At 38.4% G+C, this 16647-nt stretch overlaps 2 protein-coding genes across 2 annotated transcripts in view; one reads left to right on the top strand and one right to left on the bottom strand.

Annotated features, from left to right (window-relative positions):
- Window positions 1-291: 291 nt before the first annotated feature.
- The window catches only part of LOC132783714 (uncharacterized), a 54195-nt gene continuing 37839 nt past the window's right edge, over window positions 292-16647 (bottom strand). Inside the window, exon 4 of the mRNA XM_060789061.1 lies at window positions 292-1470. Within this exon, the coding sequence (XP_060645044.1) occupies window positions 631-1470 (840 nt within the window). The 3' untranslated portion in view covers window positions 292-630. The remainder of the gene's footprint in view (window positions 1471-16647) is intronic.
- LOC132783710 (probable cytochrome P450 310a1) lies at window positions 11535-15456 on the top strand. The gene is made up of 6 exons (XM_060789059.1): window positions 11535-13136; window positions 13821-13943; window positions 14306-14487; window positions 14560-14802; window positions 14888-15145; window positions 15236-15456. Exons 1-6 carry the CDS (start codon window positions 12652-12654, stop codon window positions 15439-15441), a joined length of 1497 nt encoding a protein of 498 aa, XP_060645042.1. The 5' UTR covers window positions 11535-12651; the 3' UTR covers window positions 15442-15456.

Genomic DNA, 16647 nt, shown 5'->3' with positions numbered 1-16647 from the left:
AGAGCTAAAAACAGTTAGATAAAATTTGATAAGAAAACAAGCAAAGTTACAATATTATGGACTTATGCATAAAAAATGTCAATGAATGAACATTACATACACTTTATGGATAGTACAAACCACATACATGTGTCTGTATCATTATCATTAGCATTATCTTTATGTTGACGATATTTAGAAAACGTTATAAAACTCGCTCGCCTATTGACAATCGTTCGAACTAGCTTAATTTTGTATTTATTACGATTATTATTTTATATTAAAACTAAAACTACATAATTTTTTGATTGATTTTGTTAGTTTTTTTTCCTTTCGTATTATAGTTGTAGTTTATTAATTTGAATTTATTTTTATTGCGCATGTATAGCTAATGTCTAGGAATATACAGACGCCTAGATGGTATCACAGATAAATGTGCTCGACGATGACGACGACGACAAACACATTGTCATATAACTATAACAAATTTGATTACATAACTATTTGCCTTACGATAACTCGGGGGAGAGGGTGATGTGATTGGTTACTGGAGACTTTTTGGGGGGATTTATATTATTTGTTTAGCGGTGACAACTGCTAATTCTGCCACCAGAGGGCGCTCGTGTTCCAGATCCACGCGCCCGACGCTGATCAACGTTGCTGCTGCTGCGAATTGATCGGTCCAAATGCCTGCATGCTGTAGTAGCGTTCGTTGTCCTCCTTGACCACACTGGTCACATGATGGAACTGACACGGATGCGAAATCTGCGACTTCGGTGGCAACGGAGCCGGCTTCACGCGCTTCTGCTTCTTCTGCTTGCGTCCGGGCACCGAGAGAGCAATGTTTTCGGGATCGCTGACGAGACGTTCGACATGCTGCCAGAGTTCGCGGGCAGCGTCTGTGGAATCGAAGCTGAAGCCAATCATTTGCTGATGATTGCTCGACAGGCACATGGTGTGAAACGAGGGGCCCGCAATGCGATAATTCGATAGATTATCGACCCGATCCGACCACAGGGCAAAGCACGAACCCCGTTCGGCCAACACAAGCGTGACCCGGGGCATCGAACGTGCCCGAGCGTTGCCCTTGTCATGGAGGATCACCGGGATGCCGGTGAAGACGAGACGCCAGTCGCCATCGTTGCCAGTGCCCTCATAGAGATTGGCCAAAGCGCCGCTCACAAAGATCTCGGTGCCGAGGCCGGCAAAGAAGCTCTCCACTTGACCGCGTTCGTAGTCCGAGAGATTTGTGTTGCTTGTGGTGTCGGTGCTGATGGTGTCCGCATCAATGTCCGATGCATTGTACAGCGATGTGGTGCCATGTGCACTGCTGCGTTGGGCCGACGATTGCGAGTGTGCCGACCAATCTGGATGGAGTATGAGCTCATCCCGCTGCTCCGAGGAGGCGGTGCCCTCGCTGGACTCCGAGGGCGGGGCCGAGTCGCTGACGGAGCCCAAGCGACGACGTGTTTGCTGCATCTGATGTGACATCTGCAAAGAGACGGAAAGAGAAGAAATTTTCCAAATTAGATTTGTGGCAACAGTGTAAAAGCTTTTTCAATTTTATGCGAGGTTTTTGCGGTGCGAAAAAGAGTCTGGCACATTACAAAAACAGCTAAACCGAATGCCAGCGAATTTTGTTTTCGGTTGTTGTTGTTGCATGTTGTTCTCACAAAGTTGGCAGTAGTAAAAACAGCAAATTCCCAGCACGCGCTTTGCCTTTTGGCTGCACTTTCTGCACTTTAGTTCTGCAGCTTTGTGCTATTGTTTGCTATTGCTTTTTATTTGTGGTCGCTCATCTGGTGAGCTCAACTGGAAATTATACTCGTACACAATCAATTTCCGCTCGAAAACGTTTTGTAAACAACATCATCACATTCTCAAATCAGCTGAACTTATATTTGCACAATCTATTTAAGCCAATTCTAGCATTGATTTATTTCATTAAACCTTTATTACTTAATACAACTTTCAAGTGCACAATTTACATTTCATTTGGCAAAGCTTATAGTTAGAAAAATAGGTGTTGATTACTCATGCGACATGTTGTGCAATCAAATCAGCACTTTATTGACTCCGCTCACTTTGCGTATGAGTAATTTGAAATTATTCGTAACAATAAATTGAGTTATCGCAAGTTTACTTTTCGTAATTATTTTTTGCCCTCTAGAGACTCATTTAAAAGCTAAGAAATATGTCAAAGAAATTCTGATTTTATTTGGCGATTAAAGTACATTTTACAAATCATAAATCAAGCCCTTATAATTCGATAAAAGTTTGGCAAATATTAAGCAATTTATAGGGGCGGAAGTGGGCGTGCCGAATCCCTAGACAGTTTTTAGCTGTGTTTTAGCTATATACATGAGTTTTTCCAGCAAATTTTACGAATAGTAAATCATTCTAATAGTATCGGAAATCTGGGAAGTATAAAATTATGAATATATGTATATATGAATATATAACATAAGCTGATAAGCTGATTATATAACCATATGCAATCTTATTCTTATTCAATTCAAAATCATAATATTCATCTAACTTTGGGTGCCGCCTATAATAATTATAAAGTGAACTATTGACAATTCATTTATTTCTATACGAAAAATCGCCGCATTCCAGAAAATGTGTCATTAGACCTTTATAGCTTTGACTTGATCAATGCAGTCATAGAATAGTGAGCCTGCTTAGCTCAGTATCCTTTAGCCGCTATCCCTTTACTTTACACATTCTGATGTTCAGGTATTGTGAAGTCCCACCATGCAAGTTCAAGATCATAAGGTGCCGCTTATCACATCCCTCACCACTCTCTCATCTACCTCTTTCTCCAACCGTCTTAAAGTTTCTGAACTCGCGCTGTTCAGACTGTCCACAGAATGAATTAGCAGACTGAGCAGGCCACTATAATGGTTGCACGCAGAGACTTCTCTTTAAAAAGTCCACTGCGTAACATTGCTTTGAATGCTGCCGTTAATGCTGCAGTAAATTAGGCAAAATCGTCTATGCACGTGGTTTTAATATAACATTCTACATTAGGTATAGACATTGGCTTTGATGTAATCCATCACCAGCTGTCCTCAATACATCGCAAACCTACTTGGGTATGTCATTAATGCAAATCTTGGTTTTGTCTTCATTAAAATTTGTTCAAAAACGACCTTTGTTAAATAAATAACTGACTGACAGAAATACAATGACTTCAGTATTGGTAAATTTCTAAATCCTTTTCTTCCCTTTCAAATACAAATATGCAAAACATTACTACAAGTAATTTAATTCCATCGTAATAGTCTAACTTACGTCAAAGTGTACATTTGAAATCATCATCTGTTAATAAGCTAACACTAATTATAACACGTAATTCATTTAGTTATTGACCGTTACATAACGTTTCTGTTACTGATATTCTGGTTATCATAATATTTAATTAACAAGCACAGACATTCCCAATCAATACTTTCGTTCTCTTGATTGCTCCAAAAATTAATCAATTTCAAAGAACAAATATGCAAACACGGAGTAGCAAAAGAAGCTGAAGCCAATTAAATGCAACTGAAATTACCTGCTGAGCACCGCATCGCATCGCTAATGAATGAGAATGTTGCAAATTGTGGTGCTCTGCTTTGGTGGCACAGCTCAGTTCAGTTCAGTTCAGTTCGGTTGAGTTCAGTTGAGCTCTGCTCGAATTACCAAAACCCCAAAATGCTTCAGCAACAGCAGCAGCAGAACGTGGCACGTGGACATTGGCACGTTTTAATTAACGCCACAAATTGCTGGTCACGATGTAATTAAATTATTTAAATTGCTAATTTCAAACTGAAAGTGGCAAATAACAATTTTGTAGTAGCGCTAAAATGGAAAGTGCCAAAGCAAAAAGTAAATAAAAAAATTAAAAAACACGCAAACTTTAAAATCAAAAGCGCTTTAAAGTCGCACGCAGCGTTGGCAAAAAGCATAAATAATAATACAACGACATTTCGACACATTTTCAGAGCGAAGCGAAGCGAATGGCAACCGACCTGGGACTCGTAATGGGGGCGAGGCAAGGCAAGGCGAAGTTGCCACAAACCACAGCCAGAGCCGGAAGTTGTGTGGCGACAACAAAACATACAAAATGTATCTCACATCCGTTGAGAGACGACAAGCAAAAAGAGAGAGAGAGAGAGAGAGAGAGAGAGAGAGAGACCGGCACTTGTGAGCCTGTGGCACACTTTTCGGCCAAGTTTTTCTTCTTTGGCGACACAAAAACTTGCGGCGTAAACTTTACCCGAGGAGTTGTTGCAACATTAACGCGGTTATCTATAATTTACACGCACATGCCCTTTCCCCTCGACTCTTGGCGGTGATTTCTTAACTCAGCTCCAACAAGCTGGATGCACATTTATTGTTGCCATTACTCCCCCAATCTTTTTTTGGGCCGCTCCCCCGAGTCCTTTTCTACGTGTCACCCCAATCCAAAAAGCAAAAGCAAAAGCAAAAAAAAAAAGAAAAATAAAATACACAGAAAAAGAAAGAAAATATCTTGCGAGCAAAGATTAATTGCTCTGCTTTGGCTCGGCTCATGGCTGGCAAATATATTTAGTGCCGAGATTTATGTTGCTTCATTACGAGCCTCTGCCACTGAGTGTCCTTTTTGTCCATCGCCTGGCTTTGTGTGTAGAACATTTGGTCGAACAATTAAACAAGTTCTACGCTGGCCAGAACGACGGTTGACGTTTTTATTGTTGTGGCAGCCGTCGAACAAATGAATATTTAATGTCTAATGCCACACGGCTCCTAAAGCGAAAGTGGAGACTCAACCATGTGGCCTTCATGGTATCGATAAAACAACACACAACGCAAGTTCAATGTCAACCCGTGCAACCCGGCGTATGCGCAACATTTTTTCTATTTTGTTTCGTTTCGTTCGCTTGCGTCGTAATTTATTTATAGCCAATAATCGAAATTGTACCGAACTTCTGAAATTGTTATTTACGATCAACATATACGTAACTCTTGATTAGCTACTTGAACAGTTAATCAATATCGCCTTCAAGTAATTAGTTCTAATTTGAATTAAGTTGCTGTCGATGCCTTGGGAATAAACAAAGAAAAGCAACAGTGAAATTAAGTCTACTTATTAATTTAGTTTTCAGGTATTGAGTGGACATTTAAGTACTACAAAGAATATATATATTTTAATACAAATTTAAAATGCAATTAACAAATTGGAGTTTTCAAAAATGCATTCCTTTAATTAAGGTAAACATTTTTTTTCCTATTACTGAAAAAATATGAGTTTTTAAACGTGTATTATCTTAATTAATTGTTGCACGAAATTCAATTATGCAAATGTGTAAAAAAACATGAACAAAAATGATAAATGAATATAGAAAGCTTGGCAAAAATACAAAAAAAAATCAAGTTTTTTTTTGTGAGATTTCATCAGTTAAAAAAATGCATGACTAATTGAAAATTGAATAAAATTTAAAATTCATTCAAAAGCCACATTTTATGTATTATTTTTCAGCACAAAGTGGAACTCCCACATAGTTGTAGAGTAGAGTAGAAACTTGGCTTCAATCATTTGTCAACGTTTCGAAGATCTGTCAAAATTTCGATATTTTATTTGATTTGTCAAAACGCTTGAAATTGACAGCCCAAAGAAGCGTTAACAAAAGAACTAAAAATAAAATGAGAATAACAAAAGTGCCAAGCGAAATGCGAATGAGCAAAGGAAACACAATTCGCATTTTGTGAAAAGCCAAAGTGAAAGAGAAACCCCAACAACAAATATTGTTGGGCCGCCCGTCATGTGCATGGGGCAGGTCAGTGAAATGTTGTCAGCAACAGAGGCAGAAAAGAGAGTGAGAGAGCGGGCGGGGAGGAGGAAAAAGAAAAACAGAAATCAAACAGAAATTGTAGAGCATTGTTCATATTGTAGTACAGTTGCGTGGGGCATGCAACAAATACTAAAGCACATACAAATTCGAGCTTCCCAATTTGAAATCATTCCAAAGGGCTGGATCCGACAAATGTTAAAAGTGTGAGGCGTGTCATACAAGCTGATGGAATACGAGTAGGAATACAAGTATGAGTTTGAGGCCTGCGGGGTCAGTTTGGCAGTTGAGGCCTTTTATGTTAATTTCTGCCTGGTTTGCATAGATCAACGTTGGCATTATGAAAAATTGTTCAAGTGCAACAGCAACAACAAAAAAGAAAAATACGTGCTGTGATTTAATTTTTGTGACGTTGGCAGCGGCAACTGCCAAAGAGGAAAATTCAATTAAAATGCACAAAGCCATCGTCTCGCCGAGTGCACAACTTGCCCCCTGCCGCTGCCGCTGGCTGCCCCTTTGCCCCTTTGTTGCACAACAAGAAAATTATTGTGTGCTCACGTATGTGTATCAAAAATGCTTAAACTTAAATTGAATTTGTTATTAAACCAATTTCGTTTGCCCATAAAGCAAATTTGCATGCAAAACTGAAGCTGCAACTGAAAATTCCGCCCCAAACTTTATTTGACATATCCATATCCCAACAAAAATTACACATTAACTCGCAAGTCGATGGAGAAGAACGAGAGAGAGAGAGAGAAATGCGCTGAGCTGGCATCACACAAATCGCGCGCAGCTTTGCCACCGCAAAAATTCCACTGACAAGCGCTCAAGTTTCCAAAACTACACAAAAATTTTGCCACGTTGCGCATACGACATGCTGTACGTCGCGTATACGCTAAACCGAGCAAAATTTTCATAACAAAAACGCAATGTTATTTCGCATAAACATGCAAATTTCGCACCATTGTATTTTCGGTTGTTCCAGCTCCCCCTTCCCACTCCCCACTCACACTCTTCCTCTGCACAGACTACGCACTGCAATGCACTTGTCCCAATGAGTAATTTGCATGTAAATACTTTTGCCATTTGCCATGCTCTTTGTTTGCCTTTTGTGGGAGGTCTATTGACTATGTCGCAACCGTAAGTCTAAATTTTCATACACTACTAAAATTCTTTAGACAAAAAATATATATGAACTCAAAATACTGATTCTAATTCTGTTGCTTTTTCTCATGTTCAAGGTAAGTCTATTGTGTGACTTGACTTTAGGTTAATGAGTTTTTGTTCATGGTTTTGCATTGAAAAATTTTGGTTTAGATTTAGCATAAAGATTATGATTCTATTCTTGTAACAAACTGAAGGTTTTCAAGGTTAAAATATGCAAGTAGAATATGTAATATTGAAATTAAAAACTAAAATTTGTGATTAAGATCTGAAAACATTGAAATGATTTCTTGAGTTTTACATTGTTCTACTTTTATTACAATTTTAGTTCGGATTTTAATTGTACTTTCAGCTTGAGTAAGCAAATAATACAATGATTGTTTTGTTCTCAACTCAACAAGTTAGATATTGTGTGGGTTGTGAAGAGTGTGAAAGATTTGAAAATGGATCTCTGTTTAATTCCTTGTTCGAATGTTAACGATAAATTCCATTTCTAGCTATTGTGTTCGCAGCTGAAATTCATATATTTTCCAGAGCTGATTATTCTTTAGAGTATCTACGCCTCAGCTTGCGGGTCAACGATATTTTGCTTATTCATGTTTTGTTTTCATTTTTTCTTTCCTCTTCCCCTTTGGCGTTTAGTTTTTGTTCATGAACTTGACGAGGTTCTGTTGGCACACAAAAAATTGTACACAAAGCAGCGCATTGTTGACGAAGCCGAGGTTCTGAGTGGGCGGCAAGCGCTGGAGGCGGCGGTGAAGAGAGAGTGTTCAAGTGTGAGTTGAAGCTGAAGCTGGAGACGAGACTGTCAAGTAGCTGACTAATATTTTTGTTAACTTGCAAATTGCTGTCAGCGCATGAAAAAGCAAACCGAGTGGAACTCTCGTATACAAAAATATACTCATACTCATATATTCATTCACATTTGACGCTCAAATTGCATTCGTTCATGTTGCTGCTGCTGATTTATGGCTAAAATTGAGCAACACACAAATTTCAAGTTTACGTAATGTAATTCTAAGAAAACATGCACATGCTGTAAGGGGGAAATTTTCCATTTTCGTCGTACACTTGTACAATTATAATCACAATTATTATTAATTTTGTATAACTGTGCGAAATCGAACAGAACGTGGCAGGCAATTTGAATCTGAAATGTAAATGACACGTGCTCTGAATAATGCAATATGATTGTGATTGTTTTGCTTTTGTCGGCTGTCTGTGAATCACACTTGAGTCTTTAATTAATTCTATTTGAAGTGCAAAACTCGGAGTTATACTTTAATTAGGCATTATTCCCTCGAGCAGTGATTATTCCTAAATAGTTAAGTCTATTTTTAGCGGCAAACAATTATCACAATTATTTTCTTTTTATATTATTTGCAATTCGAAGTTCGTCATAATTTTAACTTTATGCAAAATGCGACGTAATTATAGAACAAAGGAAGATAAGCTTTTATAGTTTATTTTGAACTAAGGAATAGCTCTAATTTATGGGGTATTTAAATTATTAGAAGTGTAATTGAAAGTTATCGACATTAATATCATTTTTAGTGACTAACGAGTTACATTTATATTTAAACAAAAATTAATTAACCTAACAACATTTAGGTTAGCTGACAATCTGGTATAGTTTGACTTTTAGTGTATTTCGCACTTCAATGATAAACCAAATTAGGTCTTTGGTATATTTTACTATTTTGTGGTATATTGTTCGGTATTTTTAAGTACCGCAGTATTTTGGTTTTATTCAAAATGGGTAGCGGGTTGTCACTATCGAGCATACTTGACTTAATCTTTCTATATTTTTTGTAAAATAAGTAATTCAAATTTTCATTTTATTCTTTTTCGTATTTTATTTAACATTATCCGTTTGCTAACAAAGTTTATAGCGGCAATTTGAAGCATTGTCTGCTAAGTAAAAATGTTTATATTTTGCAGACATTGAGGTTTTCATGGCTTTTTTTTGAGGTAAGGGCTTTTGGAGTTTTGTGTAATTGTTTGACACATCTGGCAAGTCATGGCGATTACATGACTGAATGCCGTGAGTGGAAAGCTGCCAGCAAAGGACTAAGGAGCATGGTTGCTATGTCTGTGTCTGACGATGCTCGATTGGCCGCAACCTGCGACCATTGCAACCAGCTGTTGCAGCTGAAGCCATGAGGGACATGAATCGACAAAAAGTTTGCAAAATGCTGCCAAATGGCCGCAAAATAAAGATGGTCAAGTAAATTGAATTGATGCTGGCCAAATCGTTTGGCACTCGCTCAATAACTCTTCGCCCTAAACGTGGCCAATTCAGAGCTGCACTTAAGAGGTGACTTCTCAACCCACTTTGCTGGCATTGTCTGGGCTCTGTGGCATGCTCCACATTGCTGTATCGTTGCAACAGCTGCAACAGCTTTGCAATTAATTGTGAGAAATTGTATCACATAACTTTTAATGCTGGCCATGTAACCTGCTCTATATTTAAATCAAATTCCCACTGCCAGTTGCAATTATGTGGCACCCAAAGCGAGCAACAAGTGGCATTCAAAAGGTTACCTGAGCCTCGGCCTGAGCCAGATCCAGCTCTTCCCTTAACATGCTAAATTATTCAGTGCTGTGGAAAATTGCCTCCGGTTGCCGATGGCGTGTTTGGCATCAGCAGCAACAACTTTAAAATATAAATTTCAATGCATTTTTAGCATGTTTTTATACCCGCTATCCAGAATGGAAGGGCATTATCACTTTGTGCCTATAGGAAATGTATGCAACAGGCAGAAAGAAGGAGACATCTTCGACCCCAAAAAGTATAAAAATAGTTAAGTTATTGTATGGGCACATATGGTATATTTTGCACTCAATAGTATATTTTGAATATAGTACTGTAGCAATACACCTAAAGGAGCCTTTGGTATATTTTTGGTGATTTGAGTTATATTCATCTGGTGTATGTGCAAATATGGTATATTTTGCACTCTATGGTATATTTATGTAGTACTCTAGTAATACACCTAAAATAGCATTTGGTATATTTTTGGTAATTTGAGGTATATTCATCTGGTGTATTTTAAAATCAATACTGTGTTGTTTCAATATTTCCAAAAAAATCTTTGGTATATTTTTCGGTATATTAATTTGGTATATTTTCATATATATATTATATTCATCTGGTGTATTTTGAAATTAATACTGTGTTGCTTCAATATACCCAAACAACCTTCGGTATATTTGTAGTATTTTTGCGGTATATTAATTTGGTATATTTTCATATATATATTATATTCATCTGTTTTTTTTAAAATCAATACTGTGTTGTTTGAATATACCCAAACAACCCTCGGTATATTTGTAGTATTTTTGCGGTATATTAATTTGGTATATTTTTAAATGAATACCGCGCTGTTTTGATTTAATTCAAAATGGATATCGGGTATCTCACAGTCGAGCACACTCGACTGTTGCTTTCTCACTTGTTTTTTTTTAAATTTTCTTTTTTTTATCCTATATTAACACACATTCGCAATTTACATTTTGAACTTCACATGCAATGGGCGTGATTAATAACTTCCTCCCTTTTGGCAGCAGGAATTCCTTGTGCAGAGCGGAGAGTTCGTCAAGCATTGAAATTGAAGTTGACACTTGATAGTCGTTATTTGTGTTGCCATAGTTGCTATTTAATTGGCTGTTAATACGGTTATAATGCAGATTACATACACGAATGTGGAGCAGACATTGTCGATAATTAATTGGCATGAAAGGATGTTCATTCCTTTGTTATTGCTTAATGACATGAGAATAACAAGTAGCATATCAAATGGGAAATTAAATGTGCTTTAGTATTTATTTCATAGCCAAATCAAGCGCCGTAATTAAAACATTACTTTGCAGTTTTTCGATTTAATAGTTTCAAATTTAAGTGATTGTTCAATATCAATTTAAAACGTAGGAAAGTTTATTAACTCTTTTAATGCCTGCGGCTGCAATTCAACAGCAATTCAAATACAACAAATCCAGTTAAATCAACAAACGGAATCCGAGAGTCGCTCAGAAAATAGCTCGAGGCTGTGTTAAAGTGTTTGAACTGTGTGTGTATAGAATTGAGAATATCGCATCAATGGAATATTTAAGCAGCAGTTGAAATGGAATCGAATATTACGATTCTTAATATACGTAAATAAATCAGTTGGCTTTGTTCGTCTTGGGTTAATTTCAAGTTCAGCCCGGCAAATGAAATGGAAATCGGATGCAATGAAGCTGAACTCTTGGGTTAAAAGCTTTCATGCATGCTCTACAAATAAAGTAGGGTATAACACGCATTTGTGCAAGTAATAATGAATTGAAATATTACACTGATAATTTGTGTTTCTTTTATTTTTCTTGTAACAATCAGTTGAGGTTTGTAATTATGATGAGTCATGGCAATGTGATTGCTTTTGAATTATATTCCTTGTAATCTATAATGCTAAATATAGGGTATTTTTAAGACACTATACTAGATTATGAGTACATACTTTCGGGTTGGGAAGCTGTAAAACGTTTTTAGTTCGGTTTGAAGTTGCACAGCGTTTAGTCAGACTGAAATATAGGAATTTACCTGGCTAAGAACGTACTTACCCACACTTTGGGTTTTGCTAGGAAATTCTGTAGATAAGGCAACAGACCTTGAGGTACCTTATAAATCTACGACCTTGGCCTTAACTCAGGTAGTATATAGGCTTAACAGCCAGATAGTCGCTTGTTTATTTTATATACTTATATGCAGTTCACTATCTAAGAGTGTTTTATTGCACTTGAATTTACATCATCAGCTTAGTTTCATTATCATTAATCGATGCACTCGAGACGCCACACTCAATGCCATATTATCTAGTTATTTATTTATAACAACAAGTACACAATATTTACTATAATACGTCCAGAGAGAGACAGCCAATTAGTAGTTGCTATTGATCGATCGATTTTGGCCGTTGCAAGGTCAGTTTCAAGTTAGCCCTGGCCAAAAATACAAAACGAAGCGAATCGAAACGAGACGAGACAACTTTGGAAGCAAAACAGGATTTGCTGCAAGTTAGAATAGACAGCACATAATGCGGTTGAGAATATTTGTTATCAGCTGAAAATGATGACGCGGCAAGATGCAGTGAAAGAGCGCAGGAGAGTGTGTGAGAGTGAGAGAGAGAGAGTGTAAACAAATCGAGTCGTATAGCAACTGATAATATTAAGTAGCGTCTGGTACAGCTGCTGCTGTATAAATTATTATCAGGACGCTGCAGAGTCGACGCAGGGCATGAGACAAGCTCCGGACTCATTATCAGCAACCGCGGCTGAAACAAAAAGGGAGAGACGCAGACAGACAGAGAGCGAGTGAGAGAGAGAGAGAGAGCGCAAAGAGATAACCAAGTGAACAAAAAAGGGCGATAGCAGTGCAGTTTGCCGGCTTGTAGTTTGGGTTTTTTGTGCGTTGGTCAGACAACATTTACTTGCTGCGTGAGAGAGACGCTGCGACGTGACTTTCGATTTCATTGGATTGTGAATTTCGTTGTGCCACAGGCAACTAAAATACAGACAGCACCAGGAGAGAAGTAGAAGCAGACACAGACTCAGACTCAGACACAGACACGCTGTCGAAGAGCTGCCATAATTATCTGAATCTGGATCTTCTGCCAGTCAGTTCATCAACGTTCGTCTCAGCCGCAACATCAACAACATGTGGCTGCTCCTGCCCATACTGCTCTACTCGATCGTCTTTCTCTACGTGCGACACATCTACAGCCATTGGCGACGCAAGGGCATTCCCAGCGAACCCGCCACACTCTCCTGGGACTTCCTCTGCCAGGCCTATCGTCGTGAGTTCCGGCACGTGGAGGCCATCTGTGAAGCGTATCACGAGGGTCGTGATCGCCTCCATGGCATCTATTGCTTCTTTCGACCCGTGCTGCTGGTCCGAAATGTCGAGCTCGCTCGTCATGTGTTGCAGCAGGCGAATGGTCATTTTATGGAAACTAAGTGGGACTATGTCAAGGGCTACAGACGCTTTAATTTGCTCGAGAAATTGGCGCCAATGTTTGGCACTAAGCGTCTGCAGCCCATGCTACTGAACACACAAGATGTGGCCAATCAAATGATTCATCACTTGCAGCAACGTGAGCTGCAAGGTGTCGTCGAACTGGACGTGCAACAGCTGCTCAGAATGTAAGTAAGCAATAATTGAGCATGACTTTAAGTTAAACTAAAAACTAACATAACTAGTAAAAGTTGTTAAGCCAATTTACCCAAAAATTCAGTTTAATTTAGAATTTATATAATTAGTTCGTAATAAAATATGAAGTTTTTAAAATTATTATAAATTTTTAAATTAGAAAATTTACTCAGAATGTAAGCATAAGTTGGAAAGCAATAATTAAGCATGACTTTAAGTTAAGTTAACAATATTAAAATTCAATCATATTAAGTACAATTTCATAGGCAAATTTAGTCACGAATTTAATTTAATTTCGAATTTGGTTTTAAAAATGTTATCAGCTTTTTTATTTTAAATTTGGCTCAGAATGTAAGCAAAAGTTGGAAGGCAAAAATATTTATAATTACTAGCAATTTGAATTATGATTTTAATTTATGTTCATATTATATAAATAAGTTAAATAAGAAATAAATATCTAAATTTTAAGTTTTGCCCAGAATAACAATAAGCAAAAGTCGTTAAGCAATAATTGGGCAAGTCTTTAACATAATTTAAAATTGTGGTAATATTTCTTAGTTAACAAAAGTTGTTCAGGAAATTTACTCATGGCTTTAATTTAATTTAAAACCGATTTATTAAGTGTGTAATAATTAAATAAATATTATTAATAACAACTTTTGTACTCTTCTTGTTAGCTATGCTGTGAACATTATGGGCAACTTGGTCTATGGACTGGATGTGAACAACTTTGAGCAGCAGGATCACATACTCAACAGCTTTGCGGAGAATACAGCGCAGCACGGTAATCTGCAATGCTTGTAAGTACACACTGAAATCTCACTTAACGACCACCTCGCTTAGGGGCCACACTGAAACGTGTAGTAAAAGTTCATTTGGCGATCTATTTTGATAGTTAAACTTTTCACTATAAAAACCAATATCGTTTAGCGGCCTATTTTGGTGGCCACTAAGCGATATATGCTTTTACCACAATAACGATTATATATCTCAACTTCTTTAGCACTCTACGCGTTTGACGATCTATTTTATCGTTAGACTTTTCATATAAAAATCCATATCGTTTAGCGGCCAATTTTTGTGGCCACTAAGCCAATTTTTGTGGCCACTAAGCGAGATATGCTTTTACCACAATATCGATTATATATCTCAACTTCTTCAGCACTCTACGCGGCGTGCCGCAAAAGTCAACGCTCACGTATCGCCTGCTGGACATCATTCAACGCAATGTGGAACAACGCGAAGAACGTGGCATCATACGCAAGGACATGTTGCAGCTGCTGGTGAAGTTTCGCAATGGCAACGACTTGGGCAGCGACAAATGGCAAGTGGAGCATGCCATAGGTAAGTTAACTGAACCAATCAACTGCCACTTAACTGCATTTGTACTTATCTCTTCTCGTATCTTCTCTGCAGAGGAAGACAAACTGATGTCGATTAAGCGTCTGGCTCAAGTAGCTGAGGATTTGCTGCAGTCCGCTTTGGATAGCTTGGCGTCAACAATTACACTGACGCTCTATGAGATCGCACAGCAGCCGCTAATTGTGGAGAAGCTGCAGGCGGAGATTAAAGAGCTGCAGTCTGATGGCGATGGCCAGCTTCAGCTTCAGCTGCTGGAGCAACTGGAGGGCATGAAGTACATGGAGATGTGTGTGAAAGGTGAGGCAAATGAATTGAGTAACAGTTTGGCTTAGACAGCAGCTGACTTTCCCCTTCGAGACTATATTAAATTTCAATTCAATAGAAACGCTTCGCAAATATCCGCCAGTGCCGCTGATTGAACGCACTTGCCGCAAGAGCTACACGTTGCCTGCCACCAAATTCACCGTTGGCGAAGGCAAGACACTGATGATACCACTTCTGGCCATTCAACGCGATGAGAAGTATTTCAGTGAACCGCTGAAATATAAACCTTTGCGCTTTCTGCACGACAAGCTCAAGCAATCCACACAATGCCCCAGCGCTTTTGTGGGCTTTGGCATTGGTGGAGCTCAATGCGTGGGTAAGTTTAGTGTGTGTATACACAGAACAAAACAAAACAAAACCGCATATAAATTCTTGACTATAATTTCGAACAATCCTCTATGCGCAGCACAAAACTTTGCCAAAATGGTAATTAAAGTGGCGTTGATTAAACTGCTGCAGCACTACGATATCGAGTGGAATGAGAATGCCGCCGCCGTTGTGGAAGTATCGCATCTGCCCGCACCATTAATAACATCACCCGATGGACTTAGACTTAAACTGAAAGCACGAGAGATTTTAGCACATAGCAACTATCGCAAGAATTCGATTTAAGCGCTTTATATTTTCAAAAGTTGAAAATGAATGAAAATTTAATTTATGCAAACACGTGTTTTTTTTCGCTCTCTGACCAACACTTTATTTGAGTGTTTTTAGCGTTGCGCTCCTAAAAATATGCCATAAATAAAATCCATATATAATGGCAGCTAACTCGCGTTGCTGTTGCTGTTCACGTTGTCTGTTCATTTTGCTTCGTTAGCTACGTTTGGAAAATGTCAAAGGTCCTTAGTCCTTGAAACCCGCTCGCTCCCTATACTCACACAGACATTGCGTATACGCAACGTATACGCCGTTAAATTAGAGAATATATGGGAGCGAGCGGATCCTGTTGTTGTCGTGCTGCGGCAAAGTCATCAGGGCGGAAAAGACATGTTCAAGCACATGAGCTTATCATTAAATTTGATTTGCTTTGTTGCCAATATACTCACACACGCACACACGCACTTACACACAGGACAATGTCTGATTGGCATTGGAATCTTATTGCTAAATATGCAAAAGTCACAAGCAGTCATGGTAATGCTAAGCAGCCAGAGCCATAGCCAGATAGATAAGAGATCACTAATAATTTAGAGAGAGACATAGACTTGACTTCGACGGCGGCAATCAAGCTTAGTAGCCACTAACGATGCCACAATTAGGCCGCATTATGAACACATTTATCAAGCCAGGAGGAAGAGGAAGAGGATTGCCAAGTATTTTGCACAAATTCACAACTAACATTACAATCCAAAACTTGCGGTCGGCCTGTCACAATTAATTGAGCTCTGTGGGTGGCTCCTTTTACTCCAGACACTCTAATGAGCCGGAAATTGTGCTTTCAACCACAGCAACACAGTCATTTGTGCTTTGTGTGCGGCCACGAAATTATTAATTACGCAAAATACGTATACGCCCCCCGTTGACACTCGGCCACAAATAAAGAAGAGAGACAATTCTTAAAGTTGAGCTAAAGTTTTGTACACATTTTAAAGTGCACACACGTGACCCAGCAACAGAAGAAGAAGCCAACTGATGTTTAACATGCAACTGACCCAGTTGAGCTGCCGCATATAAATTGCATTGAAGATTTCCTCGTAGATTTCCCCAAGCCCAAAAGTGCCGAAGCTCAGTTTTTGGCAGCTGGGGTCCAACAATAGCGTTCGTGTTTGCGCCGTTTACTCTGGCATTGTCCTGGTTACATTTAAACATTACTCATTG

Source organism: Drosophila nasuta, chromosome 2L (assembly GCF_023558535.2).
Source record: "Drosophila nasuta strain 15112-1781.00 chromosome 2L, ASM2355853v1, whole genome shotgun sequence".
NCBI lineage: Eukaryota > Metazoa > Arthropoda > Insecta > Diptera > Drosophilidae > Drosophila > Drosophila nasuta.
Note: the sequence above shows the minus strand (reverse complement) of the source record. Positions and strands in the feature narration are given on the sequence as shown.